The sequence below is a fragment of the Talpa occidentalis genome, unplaced genomic scaffold (genome assembly GCF_014898055.3).
Source record: "Talpa occidentalis isolate TD23 unplaced genomic scaffold, MPIMG_talOcc4v2.1 talOcc4.16, whole genome shotgun sequence".
Lineage (NCBI taxonomy): Eukaryota > Metazoa > Chordata > Mammalia > Eulipotyphla > Talpidae > Talpa > Talpa occidentalis.
The window spans coordinates 78495325-78515186 of record NW_023601653.1 but is presented as its reverse complement, the minus strand read 5'-3'; the positions used below and the strand labels follow the sequence as shown (position 1 = coordinate 78515186).

The 19862-nt window shown below is 53.2% G+C and overlaps 1 protein-coding gene across 1 annotated transcript; it reads right to left on the bottom strand.

The window, feature by feature from the left end:
- Positions 1-5755: 5755 nt before the first annotated feature.
- LOC119247948 (keratin, type II cuticular Hb6) lies at positions 5756-12167 on the bottom strand. The gene is made up of 9 exons (XM_037514783.1): positions 11802-12167; positions 10842-11050; positions 10049-10109; positions 9220-9315; positions 8863-9027; positions 8595-8720; positions 8114-8334; positions 6023-6054; positions 5756-5889 (listed from the first exon to the last, which is right to left on the bottom strand). Exons 1-9 carry the CDS (start codon positions 12165-12167, stop codon positions 5756-5758), a joined length of 1410 nt encoding a protein of 469 aa, XP_037370680.1.
- Positions 12168-19862: the final 7695 nt, after the last annotated feature.

Here is a 19862-nt window from a genome sequence, read left to right as displayed (position 1 = left end):
CCGGCAGCGTCTGCAGCGCGCCCTGCAGCGGGAACCTGGCGGTGAGCACCGGCATGTGCGCGCCCTGCGGCCTGGGGCGCTGCTAGGTGGCCGGCGAGAGAGCCAGAGAAGCCGTGCCACTGCCAGCCGCGCCGCTGCCCACCCCCAGCTGAAAGCAGCAGCCCCGGTAGCGGCCCCTCGTGTTCTGAGAATACACCACCTGCGCCTTCCCGTGCCAGCTCCGCTGCGCGCGCTCTCCTGGAAGGGGCTGTGGCCGGGCATGGGCATTCCCCTCCACCGGCTTGGCTGCTGGCGCCTGCCAGGGAGAAGGGCCTCTGCCCCGGGAAAGAGCGTGGCTGGAATGCCTCCCCCGCCTCTCTGGCGCCTTGTCTCCCATTCTGTGAATAAATTGTGGGATCCACTTTCTGTGCTGTGATGTTTTGCCTGCCTGGGGTCATCCTGGCCAGTCCTCCACCTGACACCCCAGCAGCGCTGACCTCCCCTGGCCGGCACTGCGACCAGGCCCCCGCACTCCACCTCCCTTCCACCTGTGGTGTGGACCCGGTCCTCAGATTGGTTCTGAGGGAAGCAGAGCAGGCTCTGGGATCCGGGGGAGGCAGAGCGTGTGTGTGCTTGCGCGCGTGTGTGCTTGTATGTGCGTGCGCTTGTGTATGTGTGTCTGTGGTTTTAGCCCTTTCTCACACACACACACACACTCACTCACACCTCTTCACTCTGCCCCACCACCCCCACCACACACACATCTATCACAGAGGCACCACCCAAAGTACCAGCAGCCACCTCGGGGGGGCCCCCCTGTTGTCCAGACCCCACCCTGCATTCCTGCTGCTCACATCACACAAAAGCAGATGAAACCTCTGCCATGTGCCCTTGTCCATCTATCTCCCTCCCACCCCGCGTGCACCACCTCTTCAGCCACCTGGGCAGCCTCCTGGAAAGCCCATGGCTGGCAAGACGCCATCTACTCGCTTTCTGGACTCCCCACTCATTGCCCTCATCCCCAGTACCTCAGAGCTGTGCTCCTCCCCTTGCCCATCCGCACTGCTGAGCGGTCAGAGGGCTCCAGGCAACCCAGGTCTGGCCATGCAGTGGGGCTGCACTGCCCTCAGGAGGGAGGGCAGACCCTTGACGCGGCATACCAGTTCTGCACATCAGCCTCAGACAGACCCCTAAGTGCCATCCCCACTCTCCGGCGACCCCCTCCTCCCTCCCCTGCTCTGCTCAAGGTGCCCCAAACACCTATCTGATGCCAGGTTAGACCAGAGGCTCTCCAGGGGCCTTCCCGGGAGTGATCTTGGGAACTGACTCTGAGCTCTCTTCTGAGTCTGAAACGATCCTTTCTAAAGAGGCTGTCGATATGACTGCCAGGCTGGGGGTCATCCAGGTGCCACCTGGGAGAAGCTCAGGGAGGCTCCAAGCCCTGCCAGCCCAAGGGACCAGGTAGGACTGATTGCAGACTCTCCACCAGGTAGGGTTTCCCGTCGGAGTCCCTGAGCTCCGCCTCCTCTGCCACCACTACACCTCTCCACCGAGGGCCGGCGTGGCCACAAGGAACCCTGGGCCTTGTAACTAGGGGGAAGGAGAAGCACACTTGGAAGGCTAATAACCAAGGACGCAGGTTACTTCCTAAAGGAAGTGACTGAAACTGAGACCTAAAGAAAGACCAGGAATTCATTTATTCAATCAGTAGATGCCTATGGAATGGGTAGCATATAGCAAATACTGTCACGCGTGCTTGGGTTCACATTACTGAAAAAAGTTGTCAAGATGCCTGTCCTCTGTTAAACTTACATTCTACAGCAAGAAGTAGTCGCAGGGGCCTCCCTGGTGGCACAAGGGTAAAGACGCAGCCTATGAAGCTGTCCACAGCCACTGCAGCACGAGTTCGATTCCTGGCCAGCCAAGGAGCTACCCATATGGCACGGCAGACCTCTCCTGATAACATGTGGCAAGAGAGAAATGGAAGGAAATGTCCAGCTTCTCAGCACCATTTAAAAGAGCAACAGAGGGTCAAGGATTGTCAGTCAACAGTTGTTAAAATAAGAAATTATCTCAAAGCGCAGCTAGGAAACCGTGCCCTCAGGAAAAGTGGGGTGAGAACCGTGGCTGTAAGACCCTTTGGTAAAATCGCAGATTCCATGCAGAGCCTCATAGACCTCCCCCCACGCCAAACGACCAAGTCTTCTAAGACTCTGAAGGCAGCCTCAAAGATCCTTCCAGGTGTGCAAGAGGGCTTTGAAGAATCCTGAACTTCATGACTGTCAGCCCAGGGTTTAGAGGGAACCGTCTCAAAGAGATGGGTGGCATGACCACCAATTTTGCCTAAAGAAATCTGTTAGCATCTCATACACCAGAAACATACAGTTTTTTGTTTTTGTTTTTGTTTTTTTAAGACTTAGGGCAAAAGGAGCAGAGACAGTTCAAAATGGAAACAGACCCCTGGGTCACTAACCTCCTGCAGACAGGAGTAGGCTGAAAAAAGTAATGGGCTTCAAACAGCAACACTGATCATGGCCAAGAGGGGACGAGTCAGAAGATCCCAAAGGCAAGAGCCAAGCGCAGAGGCTCTACTCCCAGGGAGTAAAGCCAGGCAATAATAAAATATACTCGCTACCTCTGCAGCAGGAGGAAAGCTACCTGACTGTACTTGGAATTGTATGAATCGATGCCTGCTAAGTGCCTCCCATTTGCTTCTCTCTAAATGGGATGTCTATTGTGGCTGTCAGTCCCCAACTCAACGTGCATGATAAGTAACAAAAAAATTATCTTAATTCAGTTCTTCCAAATGAGGTCAGCCATAATGAGAGAGCCGTTCCACAGGAAACATATCCCGAGAGCCTCAAGTATACCCAGCTCTGATCCAAGTAGTGAGATCCTAAACTTCAAGCTGATATCACATTGGGGTGAAACTTTGGGTCCTCTTGGGAGGCACATGTTGCTTGCGGGAGGCTCATGAGCTGCAGTGGCCAGAGAGTACACTGGGGGATATGTCCAACAATTCCTTCCCTCTCTGTACATGTAAATCATCAGAGATAAAACCCATTTTCCCTTCTCTTGAGTCTGAGCTGGCCCTTTGTGCTTTGGCCAATAGAAAAAGGTGGAAGTGACCCCCTGCATTCAGGTGGTCTTCTTCACCAGGCTGTGGAGAAATGCAAGTAGCCACATGAGAAAGTCTCAGATGGAGGAGAATCAAGTCCCTGTACCCCAGGTATCAACATGTTGCCTCTCAGCGCCAGTTCACCCTTCAGTGCCTGCTCTGTGAAAATTGACAGGGAGGCTTTAAGTACTTTTCTTTGTCTGCTGGCACAATGTTGAGCCTGTCAGTAGAGGGCACTGGAGAGATATTGCAGGATGAACAGGCTTTTCTTTCCCAATTCCTCTTGCCAGATTCCTGCAGCACCCACAGTTTCTCCCAGTACACTTCCCTGCTGGTTTTCAGGAGGAATACATCATTATGAACAGTTTTTCTTAATATCATAGAGGGCAGAATTTTACCAAGTTCAAAAAGGTATATTTCCAGCAAGTTCTGCCAGTGCTGTGACAGATGCTGTGACAAATGCTTAATATTCAATACAATCTGGATCTAAGGCCTAGGGGGTCCTCTTCCTGCGTGCCTTCTCAGACCTAGAAGTGGGGACTGCTCCTTATATCTGCAGCACTTGTATTTTTCAGAGTTCCTGCATTTTATTTGCTTGCCAACCCCCAGTTAAGGTTGATAATTCTTTATATTAAACCTTATCTATTCATGAGTGGACTAGGAAGATGTGGTATATATGCACAATGGAATACTCCTCAGCTATAAAAAGATAAACTCTTGACTTCTGCAACAATGTGGATGGAGCTGGAAGGGATCATGCTAAATGAAATCAGTCAGAAGGAAAAAGACAAACACCAGATGGTTTCACGCAAAGGTGGAGTATAGTGAAACAAAATAAAGGATCAGATAAAACCAAGTCAATAACAAGCCCCAGAAACCTGACTGTAGAATTAAGGCTACCAAAGGGGGGGGGGCAAGGGAACAGCACAATGGGGAGGGGGCCCAATGGACTATAGGTGCCTTGGCAGTGGTGTCATGCTGTGATGTATACCTAAAGAGTGCGACCTAAGCCTCTAAATCATATAGTGTTATAAACCAATGTCACTGCAAATAAATAAACAAACAAACTTGATCTGCTCGAAGTATCATCTTTTGATTCAACAATCTGGTCAACAGCCCAACTAAACTCCCAGCTGTTGGCCAGCACCAGGTCCAGCTCCGTGAGATGAAGCCATTCTGGAGTTTCCAGACATGCTAGCACCCCCAAAGAGCATCATCTAAGGGAGAACCGCCCAGTAAACCCACAGAATCATGAGAAATAAGAAAGTATTATTGTATTAAGCCTACAAATTTTAGAGTGATCTGTTATGCCAAGAACGATCTGAAGCACCACCACACAGCCCAGCAGGCAGCAAGAGCACATTTTACATAAGCTAAAGCTCCGCGAGCATTAATGATCTGCCCATGATTACAAAATGGTAAATGATTGTACCGGCATCAAACATAGGTTTGTATTAATAAAACCCTTTTAAATACATAATCTCAGGGAGCCAGGAGGGATGGGCAGGCCCTTGGGAATGCGATCCAGCCTCCTCCATTCTACAGCCAAGGAAACAGAAGCCCAGAGGGTGGAAGCAGCTTGTCCAAAGACACATGTTTGGGGAGAGGCGAACTCAGGACTTCTCCTGACTTCTCCTGACTCTCAGCCCAGGCCCCTCCTCCCCACACTGTTCATCTCATGGCCTCTCTCCTTCTCACCTCCGCACACTTCATCACACGCTTCCCGCTCCAGAACGACCCGGGGTGGAGGGCGGGAGAGGGAATCTCCAAGGGCACATGTCTAGAGACAGCTTTCGCTGGCACAGCTGGGGGTAGGAAGTCCCACCTGCAGCTAGCGAAGAGTGGGTGACACTGTTCACCATCCCACAGGGTGCAGGACGGCCTCCAACAAAGAGTTCTCCAGCCCACGCTGCCAGCGGTGCAGCCGAGAAGCCTTGTCTGAGAAGCCGCGCCAGACTCCCTGCTTTGGTCAGTGTTGTCTTGTTTTCTGCAAGCCTTGGATCATCCAGGCTCGGATGGGCAGCACCCACCGCGATCATTTTCACCAGCTAAAAAAATAACTCAATGAGTGGAGAGAATAAATTTCTGGCCGCAAGCAGCTTTCACCAAGGAGGACTCTGGACACCGGGTTTGATCAGCTAAAATAGTTTATTGAAGACACAGAGAGGAACAAAGGGAAACACACAAGCGGCTGAGTCATTGGCCTTAGAGCTTCTGCAGGTGGCCCTGAAAGATGCTGTTCCCTTCCAGGGTCTTGTCCCCACAGGGTTAGCACCCCGGCTCCGTGCCACAGGTTCCCAGGAAGTGTGGCCAGGGAGATTCTGGGGCCTGCCCGTTCCTCCAAATTTCTGTGAAGGGATCAGGCAAGACCAATGAATCCAGCAAAAAAACAGAAGCTGGAAGAAAGGATGAACATGCAGGACAACAAGCAGACTATGAGGAAAGACTACAGAAGGAGGCCAAGGTGCCACCCCACCCTGCCCGGGCCTCGGGGTGCCTGGGCAATGCGCACAGGGAGCGGGAGGGAGGACGTGCGTTACACATCCGGGACTGGTTCACGGAGGCTGGAGTGTGCAAGGGGGGTGCGGGGAGGGGCACTCCGTCCTGGCTCCGTGGCTGGGTGGTGGCGGGGTGCACGCTGGCAGGCGCTGCAGCCTCCTAGCACCTCTTAGAGGCCCCGCTGAAGGCACCAGCCCCTCCGGAGGGTCCGCACACGCCGGCAGTGACAGCAGGGGCAGCAACTGAGGCGGAGAGATCTCCACACACGACGCCACCTCGGGAGCTGCTGACGCCTGGTGGGAGGACAGGCAGAGACACGCGTCAGGTACAAACGCAGCCCGGAGACTTTGGGGTAAGCGAAAATATGCCCTCCCCGAAGGCACCGGGACCATACCAGCTGGAAAGGGGGAGGGAAGAGCTACTTACAGACATTGACGGAGCCAACACCCTCACACAGCCTGTAGGGAGAGGAAAGGGGACAGGTCAGTACCCGGGAGAGGTCACCGGGCCCACCCGGCTGCGTGGAAGGTAAAGTCCCCGGCCCTCCTTCTGGGCGCTTGCCAAGGGGGAGGGCTAAGCCAGAAGCCAGGGCAGCCCAGGTCACCTTGGGTTCTGGAAACAGACTGCCTGGTGCCCTGGCTGTCCACACCTTGCTTAAACCGGGCAGCAACCTCAGATTTGCCCTTCCTCCGCCTAGACCCTCACGTGAACATCTCGTCCTAGGCCCTTCGTAAGGATGAAGGGCAGGGGCCGGGGTAAGTACGAGGCGCCAGCGCAGCGTGAGCACATCAGCAGTCTCGGCCGCTACTGTGTCTACACTGGTTCTGACGGACCTGCAGCTTCCTCCCTGAACCTGGTCTGATTTGTGTCCCTGGCTTCAGGAGACACAAGTTTGCGTCTATTCTTCCCATTGCAGTCAACAGGCCCTAAAATAGTAACAGCAGATCCTCAAATACCGCTGATTCATTCCAGGCTGTTTTATGGTAAAGCTGGTGAGAAAAAAAAAATTCTGCCTACACTGACAGAACCAATGGTATTCGAGGACCCAGCTTCCTGCACATGGGTTCGCCTTAAGTCAGGCTCCAAGAGCCGAGCAATGACATTATGTGAAGGCTTATTGCTCCTGAGTCAAAAACATATGAATGCATGGAATTTTAGAGCAGGCTCAGACCTGCTACACCAGTTCCCTCATCTGATAGATGGGGAAACTGAGGCCCAGAGAGAGGAAATAACCCGTGATAGCGGCACCTAACTCCACCCTGCCTGTGTTTCCCCTGCGGCAACGCTGTTTCCTCAAGGGGAACACACCGAGGGCATCTGGTGGGCGGTGACAACAGGTGGTCAAAATCAGCTCAGATAGGAGGAGGGTCGGCAGCCCACCATCTAGTCATGCCACACCCAGTTTTCTGGGGAACGCATCTCAGAGCTGAGCTGACTCCAAGAATACTGTGTGGCCAAGGGGTGGGCCACTCAATTTCCAGGACTCTCTCTACAAGCTTCTCCAACTCCCAACCTCTGTCTTCCAAACCTCCACCCCCTGAATTCTTCACTAATGAGCTTCTCGGCCTTGGCTCCAGTGACTCTGAGCTCTCCAGGACATCTCTTGAGTCTGTAGCGAGTCTCACCATACGATCACTTTGATTCCAGATACCCAGCCAGCACCCCCATCTCTCCACACACAGGAGTCCCCCTGGATTTTCTCTCTGTAGCCTCACCCTCCACTCCACTCTGCCCAGGGCCAGTGGGGCCGCTATGCACAGGAGGAAGCCTCGGGTAGGACCACCTTGGGCAAGACCCAAGGGCAGCGCTCCACGTGTGCTGTGCTCACGGGCTTTGTTCAGGGGCCCTCCAGGCATTGGAAGGCTGAATGACCACCCGGTCTCAGAAATAAGCAAAAGCAAAAATGCTCAGATGGGGCTTGGCACAAGGCATAAGTGCCTGCTGTCTGTCTAAACGAGCCCAGCCCGCTGCGATGGAAAGCCACTGAGCGCACTCTCTGTAATTAGGCTGGGTAAGTATAGGTTTGAAAAGCTTTCTGAAGCTGTCAAAATAGGACAAATCTGCAGTTCCAGGCCTGGGTCAATGCCATGCTTGGAAGGACAGCCAAAATGCTGAGGAGAGCAGAGAGTACAGGGAGGGGGTTGCAGGGGAGGGGAGAGGGAAGGAGGGGTGATTAGAGGGGAGGGGAGGGGGGACAAGATGGAAAGAAGGTGGAGAGAGAAGAAGCACCATGGGGGGGCGGGGGGGACAGCCAAGCCTGGAGTTCTCAGGAACCTGCTGCTGCTGCCTGTCCTGACTGCAAGCAACACATTTGCAAAGCCTTGGCCTGCCTTATGCCTGCGTAGACATGAGAGACCCCGGTGGGGCTAGACAGACACCCAAGTCACTTACTCAAATTACCTGTCCAATTCCAGAATTGGGAGGTTTGGAAGGGGAGTCCAGAGGAGGCTGGAGTGTGAGGGACAAGGCGGGCTGAGAACCCAGGCAGGCTGGGAAAAAACTGGCTATGGTACCCACCTCTGCTCCTCGCCCTCCAGCAGGCGCCTGTAGGTGGCGATCTCGATGTCCAGGCCCAGCTTGGAGTTCATCACCTCCTGGTACTCCTTGAGCAGGCAGGCCATGTCCTGCTTGGCCTTCTGCAGGGCCTCCTCCAGACCGGCCAGCTTGGAGCGGGCGTCGTTGAGGGCGGCCTCGCCCTGCTGCTCAGACTGGCTCACGGCGGCCTCCAGCTTGGCGTTCTGAGAGCCCACAAGAGAACGAGAGGGGTGTGAGCCATGGGTCAGGGTCCATTTGCTGCAAGTGCCTCGTGTCTCCCACCCAGCTGGGATTAGCCAGGAACAGGCCGCTCAGCTGCGTCACCTGGGCCTCCCCGAGGGACCAGAGCCGGGGACTCTGCTCAGGCTAATGGCCAAGCACGAGGGTGAGCTCCAGGTTGGCACACGCACCCGCAGCCGCCTGGGTCGCCCCAGCCGCTCTGGCCAGGGCACGGAGAGCTTACCTGGGCCTTGGCGTTCTCCACCTCGGCCGTCAGCCTCTGGATCATGCGGTTCAGCTCGTTGATCTCCTCCTTGGTGCGGCGCAGGGTCTCGCCGTGGCGGATCACCGTGGCCTTCATCTCCTCGCACTGGGGGGGCAGAGGCAGGGAGGCTCAGGGCACGTTACCCCCGTGAACCCACCAGCTTGCCCACCTGCCCTCCCATCTCCCTAGCTGGAGGGGAGCACCCTCCAGAGACCCTCCTGCGGGGTTGGGGGGCCCTGGTGCCCACCTTGGTGCGGTACCAGCTCTCGGCCTCGGCCCGGCTGCGGCTGGCGATGTCGTCGTACTGAGCCTTGATCTCGGCGATGACGCAGTCCATGTTCAGGTCCCGGCTGTTGTCCATCTTGACGACCACCGAGGTGTCTGAGATGTGGGAGTTGAGAACGCGGATCTCCTGTGGGGGGGACGACGGAAGGACCCTGCTTACACCACAGCTCCAGCGGGTCTCAGCCCCTCCCCTCTCTGCAGCCCCGACCCCCTGGGCAGCCTCATCACCCAGCGCCCCCATCTGTGTCCAGTCCCACTTCCAGGCACGAGCCCGCTCTCCAGGCCGGCTGCCCCTTTCCACCTGGACCGGCCCCCTCACCTCTTCATACAGGCGCCGCAGGAAGTCGATCTCCTGGGTCAGGGCCTCCGCGTTGGCCTCCAGGTCCGACTTGCGCAGGTAGGCGCAGTCCACATCCTGGGGAGGCAGGGGTCCGTGAGCTCAGGGCACAGTGCTCATCACCGGCCTGGCTGCTTTCCTTGCCCCGTCCACGGAGGCCAGGGGACAGGGCCCCCGCGCTCCTGGTCCCACCCACCTCCCTCCATGTTCCCCTCCCTGGGAGACCCTCACGACGGCTCCCCTCTGAGAACAAACCCATGTGCCTTGCAGAAGGGCCATCACCTTTCACCCCCTCCAACACCCCGACACATCTACCCTCCATCCCCCCAGGTTAGCCTGCCCTGTCCCAAGAAGGCTGCCCGGATGGTCTCTGCTGCTCAGCCACCTGGACCCTCCCCGTCTCCGCCAGTCCCCGAGACCCCATCTGGCCACTCCTGGTTCCGCCCCATCCTCCCATGCCCTGGCCCCTGGTGCGTCTCCTCCCGCCAGACCCTCACAGCGCAGGGGACACTGCCCCACAGCGGACTCTGAAGCTCCACGGGCCCCGCACAGCCCACAGCCCACAGCACAGTGGGCTGGGGGGGCAAGACAGCCACCCCTGCCCCGGGCCTTGCCAGTGAGTCTTCTGACTTTGCTGCCCTCTGCTGGGCAAAGCCTTGCGTGACCTGCCCGCTGGGAACTTCCCATCCTGCTTGGGCATGGGCAGGGCCCCCACACTGAGCCTGAGGCCCTCAGGCTGGTCTCCCCAGGAAGACCCCCTGCTCTGCTCTGAGGCCTCCCTGTGCGAGCCTCTCCACCCGGCGGCGCTCACCTTCTTCAGGGCCACAAACTCGTTCTCGGCGGTTGCTCTCAGAGCAACCTCCTCCTCGTACCTGCGGCAGAAGAGGACCAAGAGGAGGTCACGGTGGGGCCAGGCAGGCCTCCGCACACCCCCTCCGCTCACCCCAGCCAAGGGGCCGCGTCAGGAGCCTTCCCACCCAGCCGCACCCGGAGCCCCCTGGGCCCTTCATGCCTGGACTTGGGTGTGTCTGTCATGCCCCCTCCGCTCTGAGGGGGGGTGGGAAGGGCCAATCTTCTGATGCCTCTAGATGTGCCCCCAGGGCTGCCCAGGAGGCACTCGGGCCTCAGCACCTGCCCTGTGTCAGGAGTGACGGGGCTCCCTCAGGACACCCCAGCCCCCGCCTCCCCTACCCTGGGTGTCCTCCCAGCTCAGGGGTGTGGGGCCAGGAGACAGAGGCCACCGTGCTCAGCCCCTAAGCAGTGGGACACAGAGCTCAGAACCTGTCACCCCTGAGACCCCAGAGACGTGACTGGACTCCAGGTATGACGGTGGCAGCCAGAGCTCGGGGGGAAAGGGGGGACCCCTGAGAGCACAGGGGAAGCTACTGAGGACCTGCTTAGGTTGGAGATGGCCTCCGCAGGAGAGAGGCCTCCGCGGGTGTGCAGCCTTGTTCCTAGCTGGCACCTGGGCCCCAGAGCTCCTGCCACACACGCCAGCCAGGCTGCCTGGCAGCGCCCTCCCACAGCTACTTTCTCGCCTGATCCACGGGCGTGGGCAAGTCTGTCTCCTGGGCCCACCGCCACGTCCCTCCTGCCACACTCACTTCTTCCGGTAGCCCTCCAGCACCTCCTGCACGTGGTTGAGCTCAGCGGCCAGGCGCCCGCTGTCGGCCTCCACGGACTCGGCCTCCCGCCTCAGGGTCTCGATGTAGCCGTTGAACAGGGGCTCCATGTTGCTCTCGCAGCACTGGCGGTTCTGGTAGAACTGCCATTTGGTCTCCAGCAGCTTGTTCTGCTGCTCCAGGAAGCGCACCTGTCATTTGGGTGAGGACAAGGGGTTAGATGGCTCCTGGGGTCCCTAAGCCAAAATTGGGGGGATGGCGGTGATGCCTTTGAGGTCTGCTCCCAACTTGGAGCTCAGCAGAGATTAGGCAGAGGTGGGCTGTGGGGGCCCAAGCAAGTCCTGCATCTCCTGACCACGGTCCCTGTCTGCACAGCCACCTCAGGGACGGGAGCAGGGGCCCGGGATAGGCTCTCAGCTGAGCTGAGTTCCTGAGCCTCTTGAGTCCAGGCGGCGCCATGGGGTCGGGAGAGGAGGGGCTCCCCCTCAACCTCAAGGCAGAGGATGAGTCCTCTTAGGCCAAGCTCCCAGACTCGGATCACAGCAGGGGCTCTGGGACATGATGTTACAGGTCATGTAGAGGAGAGCTCAGCTCAGCTGGCCTCTCCCCACTTGATCTTGTAGCCAACCCCCAACATCCCCAGGGCCTGGGCAAGCCTGGCTGATCTCAGAGCAGCAGTCATTTTCCCTCCTCGTCTCTCAAAGTGTGCCCTGTGCCCAGAGCTGCCGTGTGCGCCTCTCCCCACCAGCTCTGCCTGGGAACACTCAGCTGAGTCTTTCTGTGTCTTCAGTGAGGGCCTGATGGGGCTGTGTGTCTGTTGCCTCCCCCATCAGACAGGAACTCCTGGAGGCAGAGGTCTCTGTGCCTCTTACTCTCTCTGGGAGCCTGGCCTGAGCCTGAGCACAGGTGGAGCTCGGGAAAGGTGTGATGAAGGACACGCACCTTGTCAATGAAGGCAGCAAACTTGCTGTTGAGGCCCTTGATCTGTTCCTTTTCCTGAAATTTCACACCCTGGGCGCTGGGGTCGATCTCCAGGTTGAGGGGGGTGAGCAGGCTCTCGTTGATGGACACGGTGGTGATGCTTGGTGGGCTGGGTCCGCACACCCCGCCGGAGCGGTACCCGAAGCTGCTGCCGCCGGAGCCGGCCCGGAAGCCACCACAGACGCTGCGACTGCCGAAGCCCCCGGAGATTCCACGGTAGCAGGAGACGCCGCGGTAAGGGGCAGCGGTGATGCAGCAGCGGCCAGGCCGGGGCGCACAGGCCGAGGCGCAGCTGAAGGAACGGACAGAGCTAGATCCACAAGTCATGATGCTCTTGGGACACAGAGGACTCTGAGGAGGGAGATGTGCTAGTGAAGGGCACAGCAGACAATGTGCTTAATGTCTTGCACACAGTAGGGCCTTTTATATCAGGGAAGCCTGATGCGTCCACAGAATTTAGAGCAATTAAGCGTCTTTATGGGCTTGGGTTCTTCTGCTGCTGTCACTCCTCCCTTAATGTGCTTAATTGGGAGCCATATATGACCACATGCTTATGGCCTTTTTCCCTAAACTGCACAATTTTTGTCTTCAAAGGGCCAGCTCACCTCTCCCACACTCACCCCAACCTCCCCATTCTCAATTCGTCAAACTCAGGGGTTGGAGGAGAGAGGAGCAATGACTCACGTTGGGACAGAAGGGGAAAGGCAAGCTGCAGTCCCTGCTGTACCGCCCCTTAGTGCAGGCAACACCGCTGTCCATGGTCCTCGCCAGCCATGGTCCTCGAGGGAACACCGGGGGAATGTGAGACCAACAGGAATGGAACTCCAGGTGTGTGTGGTTCCCCCCCCCCCCCCCGCACTGCTGGTGTTTTCCTGTATTTCCAAAGCCCCACAGTTGCATAATCTCTCACTTAATCACCCACACAGCCCACATCTGCTCACAATCCCTTACCCCACACTTACTGACTTACTGACATCTCTCTCTCTCTCTCTCTCTCTCTCTCTCTCTCTCCCCCCACACACACACATGCTGACCTTCCCACCATAATCACACACAAACACATTGCTTGTGTTCGCACTCACTGTTCCCACTTGCACACAGATCAGTCCCTAGGTAAACGTATTAGACCGTATTGGCCAGCCAACATCGTGAGCAGGAATTCCACCCCTCAGAGTAATCTATGAAGGCTTGCTGGCCTCAAGAATGCCTGACCATTTCCAACATGACCCCAGCCAAGGATACCATGTCTGGATTTCATCTCAAGGTTCCAAGTTGTTTCCAGGGCCTAAAAGGCTGGGATGAACACCACTATCACGATTTTGTACAAATACAGCATTTGGCTAATAATGAAATCTATCTCGATAGACCCTATGATGAGAGCATCTAACCCCTGCCATCACCCCTGATTCTCTGCTGCTTTCCTTGCTATACCCGCCCTGCAGCCCTCTCCCTTTTAGAGCAGTTTGTCAGTAACTTCAGCAGGGTGTTAGGACAGATTCATATTGGTGTGCACCAATATGTGGGCCTTGAACCTTAAAGACTCTGCTCTGACTAGTTCTGTATGATCTGAGGGCAAAGTACTTCACTCATCTGGGAATTTTCCCTCCCTGTACTTCTTGGAGATTTGCAGAACTGTCCATAAGTACAGGAAACTCCAGAGCATAGTAACGATGGTTTATCTTATTGCCTCGTTAAGAAGCAGGAGAGCCAGGAGAAGCATTATTTTCAGAGTTCACATTGGGACCCAGTGGGGGAAAAAAAAAACAGAACTTATTTTACTAAAATAGAATAATGTCAAGTGGAATAGAACAGACTAGGAAATGTGAGAGTGGACCACAGAAAGAATAAAGTTTCATGGCATTTTTGTTTCAATTGTATATGGTATATATGTATGTGTGTATTTAGTCACTATGCAAAATCATTGCTTAATATGATTGCTACTAAGACTTTTAAAACATGGCACATCCGTTAGGAACACAGACCCAGATTCCAAGCTACCCAGTTTCAAAGTCCAGTTCTGCCACTTTCTAGCTATGTGACTTCAGGTGCCTACTTAACCTCTCTGTATCTTATTCCATGATTTGTAAAATAATAATAGTACCCACCTAATAAAGTTGTTGTAAAGATCAAAAGAGTTAATCCATGTAAACCACTTAGAACAGCACCAAACATGCTCTAAGTATGTAATCAGTAGCAGTAGTTATTGCTAGCGCTGTCGTAGTTAGAGTGACAGATTGGACAGGGCTGTAAGAATATATATAGTTGTTGTTTATGCTGCTGCTGATGACCTAGCAGAAGATATGAGAAATACACTTACCCATATTCCTCAGCCACCTATGTAAAATTCCCATTAATAGCATGTATTTGAAAGGGTTAATAGAAAGGTGAAATGAAATAATATATGGCCAAATGCTTCACATAACACCTAATACACAGCAAGTGTTCAATCAATGTTATTTATTAGTCTGTCATAGGAGTCAGCTCATGGAAGGACCTGGCACTTTCAGTCATGGTTACTCCCTTTATCCTAGAAAAGAACCCCAAAACATATGGTCTTCCTTCAGTCTCCACTCTGGTCCAGTTGCCCCAACTGCAGTGAGGGTCTCTCCCCTTAAGCAAAGAGAAAATATCACCAGTCCTTGGCCAGTCATGCTGCTGGACATAAAGTGAAACTTGGGAAATCCAAAAAGTCTCCTATATGTGATGATTTCAATAAATTTGTATTTATTTGGCCTTAATAGACCATCAGAAATCTTTGGTAATAAATCAGTGACAGGCTCGCTCATCTTGCTTTTTGCCTGATCCCAAACCCCCTGATTGATCAGTAGCTGGGGGAATCCCACTGGGTTGAGAATAAGGGCTATGCTATTGAAAAGCCATCCAAGTATAATGGAACTCCAAAGAGAGTAAGAGAAGGCTGGCATTCACTGCCATTGGACCAATGGAAATTGGAGTTGATAAAGAACTTCCTAGAAGGGTGGTAGGTGATCATGGTTTCCTAAAGGAATTTGCATTATGTCTCCCATCTAAGGAAGCTTATATAAAACAGAAATACTCTTTATACTGGAGTGGCCATCATGTTTGTGGAGACAAGGTAAATCAAAGGACCTTCAGATAGAGAGATCAGAAAGTCTTCTTTTAGACAAATCAGAACCCTAGACATAGCCATTGCCTGGGGCAGACCTAAACAGAGCTCTGTCAGATCCACACGAGACAGGACCATAAGATGAACTGATGTGGTGACTTGTCACATGAGCTCCACCTACAATATCTCCGGGGGCTGAGGAATCAAATCTCTGGTCCAGAGACGCAAGCAACGTGAGTAAGGTTTCCTCCTTTTCCAACTGGAGGAGGAAAACGCCAGAGATGAGACTAGGGGCCCAGGGCAGGACTGGAAACCCTGAGGGAGAAGAGAGAAGCTGAGCCAACCAACCGCTGGCGCCTGTCCCTACCAGGGAACTTCTCCGGCATTGAGCAGGGTTCTCAACACCAGAATTATAAGACTCAAAAGCAACATCATAGGAGAGTCACCGGGATGGAGGGTACAACCAGTGTGGATGAGGAGGCATGGACCCCAGATACCACACTGGCCTGGACAAAACAGGACAGTCTCCTCTACTACAGGAAGCTCCAAGATCAAGGAGTCTGGAGAACCACCTCACGTACATGCCCCACAAGATGTTCCTGAACGACTCTGCCTTGCTACCTGCCTCACAGTTGCACCAGGTAGTCTGCTGCAGACCAGGAGCCCAGGTCTTCACCCAGGAAAAGTACACGGAGGTTCATTTTCCCCTGACAAGGCCCGTGGGCCAACCATCAATCTACATCTTGCAGGAGTGGGATTGATCCGAGCAGGGGAGAGAGACTCAGGGTAGCTGGGTGGTAGTTTGTGTGTGGATTATTGGCAGGAAGGCCATGCCTAAGGGGAACAATACCTATAAAAATATGACCACAATGTAAGAAAATAAACAAATGTGTATTTTTAAAAAAGAAACTCTCTTTTTAGCCCAAGTGGATCTTATTTCAAGAAATGCTTGGAAAGAAGGAGCCTATTGAGTAGTTTTAACATTAGAAAATTCTTCAGTTCATCTTGCTTCTATGGAAGATGTTATAAGGCAGATGCCCCAAGACAGAAGATGGGTTATATAAGACAACATATTCCGGTTGGAGAGTCAGGGTTTCTGAGGTTGATAGGCCCCTGCCATGTGCTGAACTTTGTCTTAATTTTGGAGAGGAACATTTCGGAGGTGACCTAAGAGGATTATGAAGCTCCTGATTTGACAAGAAGACTGACCCAGGTTCATACGAAAGACCAGAAGCGGGAATAGGACTGTTCCAACTGTACCATCAGGGGCTCAGAAATGTAATGCTGACTGCCAGCGCCCATTCTGAGGCAAAGGTAAGAATGATTCCCTGTGCAGGGTGAGGACAGGCTTTAAGAAGAAGACAGGCAAGTCAGTGCTGGTGAAAGGTGTGCAAGGAGGTGTTTCAGAGAGTAAACAGTAGGGCCACCTCAGGGCCCTTGCCAGTGGAGGCTGAGACCTCAGAAGCAACATCAGTTTCATCTCTGGGATTCTGCTCCATGACTAGGGGTCAGGAGACCGACTGCGGGCTCTGTGTCTGGAGAATATCAAACCCCTTCACATTAGGCTTACAGGTTACGCTCTTTCTAGCCTTGCGCCTCCTGCTTTCCATTCAAAGAAAGCAGGCATGGGTCAGATTCCAGTGAGGGAAACTGACGGAGGAGGGAACGGCTGTTTACGTAACTCCCAAGCTACTGATGAGCTAGCAGACCTCAAGTCTACTCACCAGGCAGGGGAAGTTGAGAAAGGCCCAAATCACAGCCCTGCCCCCTCAGGTAAGACAGCCTGGGACACTGGCCAATGGCCTGTCAGAACTCTCTACACAAAGGGACAAATTACCTCGGAGAGCCTGGAGGGGTGGGGAGTAAGCCTGACTCAGGAGCTCCGCCCCTAGTGAGTTCTGTCCCACTAACCACATTGAGCCTTTGCACCTCCCTGAGTCCAGGCGTCTGCCCTGAGAGGATTCATTGCTATAAAGCTGCAGTTGGAGACACCTGTCTCTCCAGGTAGGTCTTCTGCACCTTGTCCTCAGCGTTCCATCCCTTCCCCCATCCACCTCATCCTCCTCTACGTTATCCCAAGTGTCCCCCACCATTTTCCCCCGAGTTTTCTTCCCATTTTTCCTCCACTGTTGTCCACTTTCCTTCTCTTCCCACCGCCCCCTCTCCCCGTCAGTCCTAGTCCTTCTTCCAAGTAGCTCTGGAAAGTAATTATTTAAGATCAATCATCTTTTCTATAGAAATTGCCTCCTATTTACTTCTTTCTTTCCTTCCCCATCCTACCTCCCCCAAGGCCTTCAGGATTCTCACCCGCATGAGCTGACTTTCCCTGTCACCCCTTCACTGCTCAGGTCAAGGACATCACCTGACCAAGGTCACACCAATTCATTCCATTCCTCCTTTAGGCCCAGCCAAGACCATCTTCTCACCCCACCCCCAATCCCAGAAATGACCACTCTCTAGTGTGTTTCATCTGGTCCCCACCCCATTCAACCAGAAAGCTTTGCACAATTAACCACCAAGCTTTGATGGTTTCATGACTCAGCACTTAATATGCAGCTGGTACTCATTTCATTCATTCAACAAATATTTATTAAGCACCTACTATGTGCCAAGCCCTTGGAATATATCCATGAAGCAAACGTTTTTATCCAGTGGCATGTTGCAGGTTTGCATTTTTGTTCATGATCTGGATACATGTGCAGATTTTCTCTTAAAATCATGAACAAGACAGAAGCTCTCCTCCATGCTGTAGTCCTAAATCCTGAGACCTCTCAAGAGGGAACTGGGGATGGGGTTAGAGAGAGTGTGTGTCAACTTGTCATATACAAACACCATCTACTGTGTGATACGATAGCGGTTGGTAGATAAAAGGAGGTACGATGATGTAAACTCATCCCTTCCATTGGGATCAAACACACCAGACACTGACACTAACCATACAACCTCCGCAGTCTCTTAACATCCATGGACTTCAGTAAAGTGTCCTGTCAGTAAAGCTAGAAAAACACCTGCCTTTGACTATAATTGTAAACTTAGATGTGTTGGTGCATGTTGGATTCAATATAGAATTTACTAGGAAGTAAAGTAACATCAAGGATGTTATTATTTTTTAAGGTTGGAAAAATATTCACAGAATGGTTTTCAATACTACTTGAATACTGTTTTTAACATACCCACAGACTCTAGAAAAACTATTGAACAAATACACTAGAAGACATGAAAAGGAATGTTCAGGGGCAACTCTGTTCAGAATCCAAACTCCAAACATAGCCATGAGGCCATCATGGTAGACAGGTGAACAAACTGTGGCATATGCACACAATGAGTACAACCCAGAGTGAAAATGAACACTGTACAGCTACAAGAAATAGCGCTGAATGTAAGAAACCAGACTCACAAGAATAGACACAATAGAAGTGCAAAAATTAGAAAACTAAACAATATACAGGTTAGGGATACTGTATATTATTAAATATAAAACGGTAAAGAGGGGCCTTCCCGGTGGTGCTAGGGGTTGAGCGCCGCGCTGTGAATCTGTCTGCAGCCACCGCGGTGCCGGTTCGATTCCCGGCTGGCCAGGGAGAATCCCACATGGTGCGGCAGACCTCTCCTGTCTCATCCGCTGCTCCCCTCAGCAGTGCCTTTGGTCCATCTGACTGTTCTGTTCCCTGCTCCGTCTCTGGTGAATCCTCTCACCCTCCCGCACCTCTGGCCTGTACCCCAGCTCTTATATAAATAATTTTTTTTAAAATGGGAAAAAAATAAAAAATAAAACTGTAAAGAAAAGCAAGGAATTGATTAAATGCAAAATCCTGAAGAGGAGCCATCCCTAGGCCAGAGTGATGCTCACAGGAAGTAAAGTTTTACGTATGTTGCTTCTTCCTAATGGCGGTAGGCATACCGTCTATGCATTCTTGTGTGTGTGTGACATATTTCACTATAAAAACAATTTCAACTTCCATAAAGCTCACATCGCCAAAGCAGAGACCCTAAAGTGATGATTCAGCCAACACATCCTCTCTCCCTTTCCCCCACCACAAGCTTTTTCAATCCAAGAAACCATACAGGTTGAATGTCCTTTCAGGTCTTCCAAAATTAGCAGCAATTAAGAATGCCTGAAGTTTAATTAAATGGTGTCACATCTGACTTTTTTATATCTTGTTTTAAATTGCTTCTTTTAATGGCCCAGCAGGGCCAGCCATTAGGAATTAGCTCATGTTTATGCATGATATTTTTATAGGGAGTTACACTGGCAGAAAAGGTAAAATGCATGTGAGAGGCATCTTGACTCACAGCGGTTCTCCTCAGGGGACACCCTGCCAGCTGGCTTGCTGGGAGCATCACCGCTCAATTGTAGGCAATGCCCAAAACTGCTGATGAAGGTATGAAGGGAATGGGAAATGCTGGTCCAGCTCCCCAAACCCATAAAGTGACAGCCAGTGCCGCACCCTCCTCTGCAATGACCAGATGGCTGACACAGTCAGTGACCCTGCCTCTGTCCCATCACAAGGCCTCACTCCTGAAAGTTTTGCACAGACACAAAGATCCCTGCTGTCTTCTTCCCTCTCTGCCACCAGCCTGTCCCCTTCCTCTGTCCCTACACTGCTCTGCTGACTTCGCCCCTAAGGCACAGCAGACACAGAGGGACTGCCAGCCACTTCTCTTAAACCCCCGTATTTTATGAGCTCATCTTTGTAGGACCTGCTCTGCTGGAGAGAAGTGCTTCCTGGGCAAGCAGAAAACTGAGCAGACGTATAGAAATAACTCAAACTGACATTTCCCATGCCCTTTCTTCAATCCTCAGCCCCCGGATCACAGAGATCTAACCTCTAGGCCTCTCTGGCCTCCAGCCTCAAATTCCCCTGTGTCACCAGCATTGGTCTCTCCCAAACCCCCAACCCCCTGACTCTGTCCATCTTCCTCTTACCCCTCTCCCG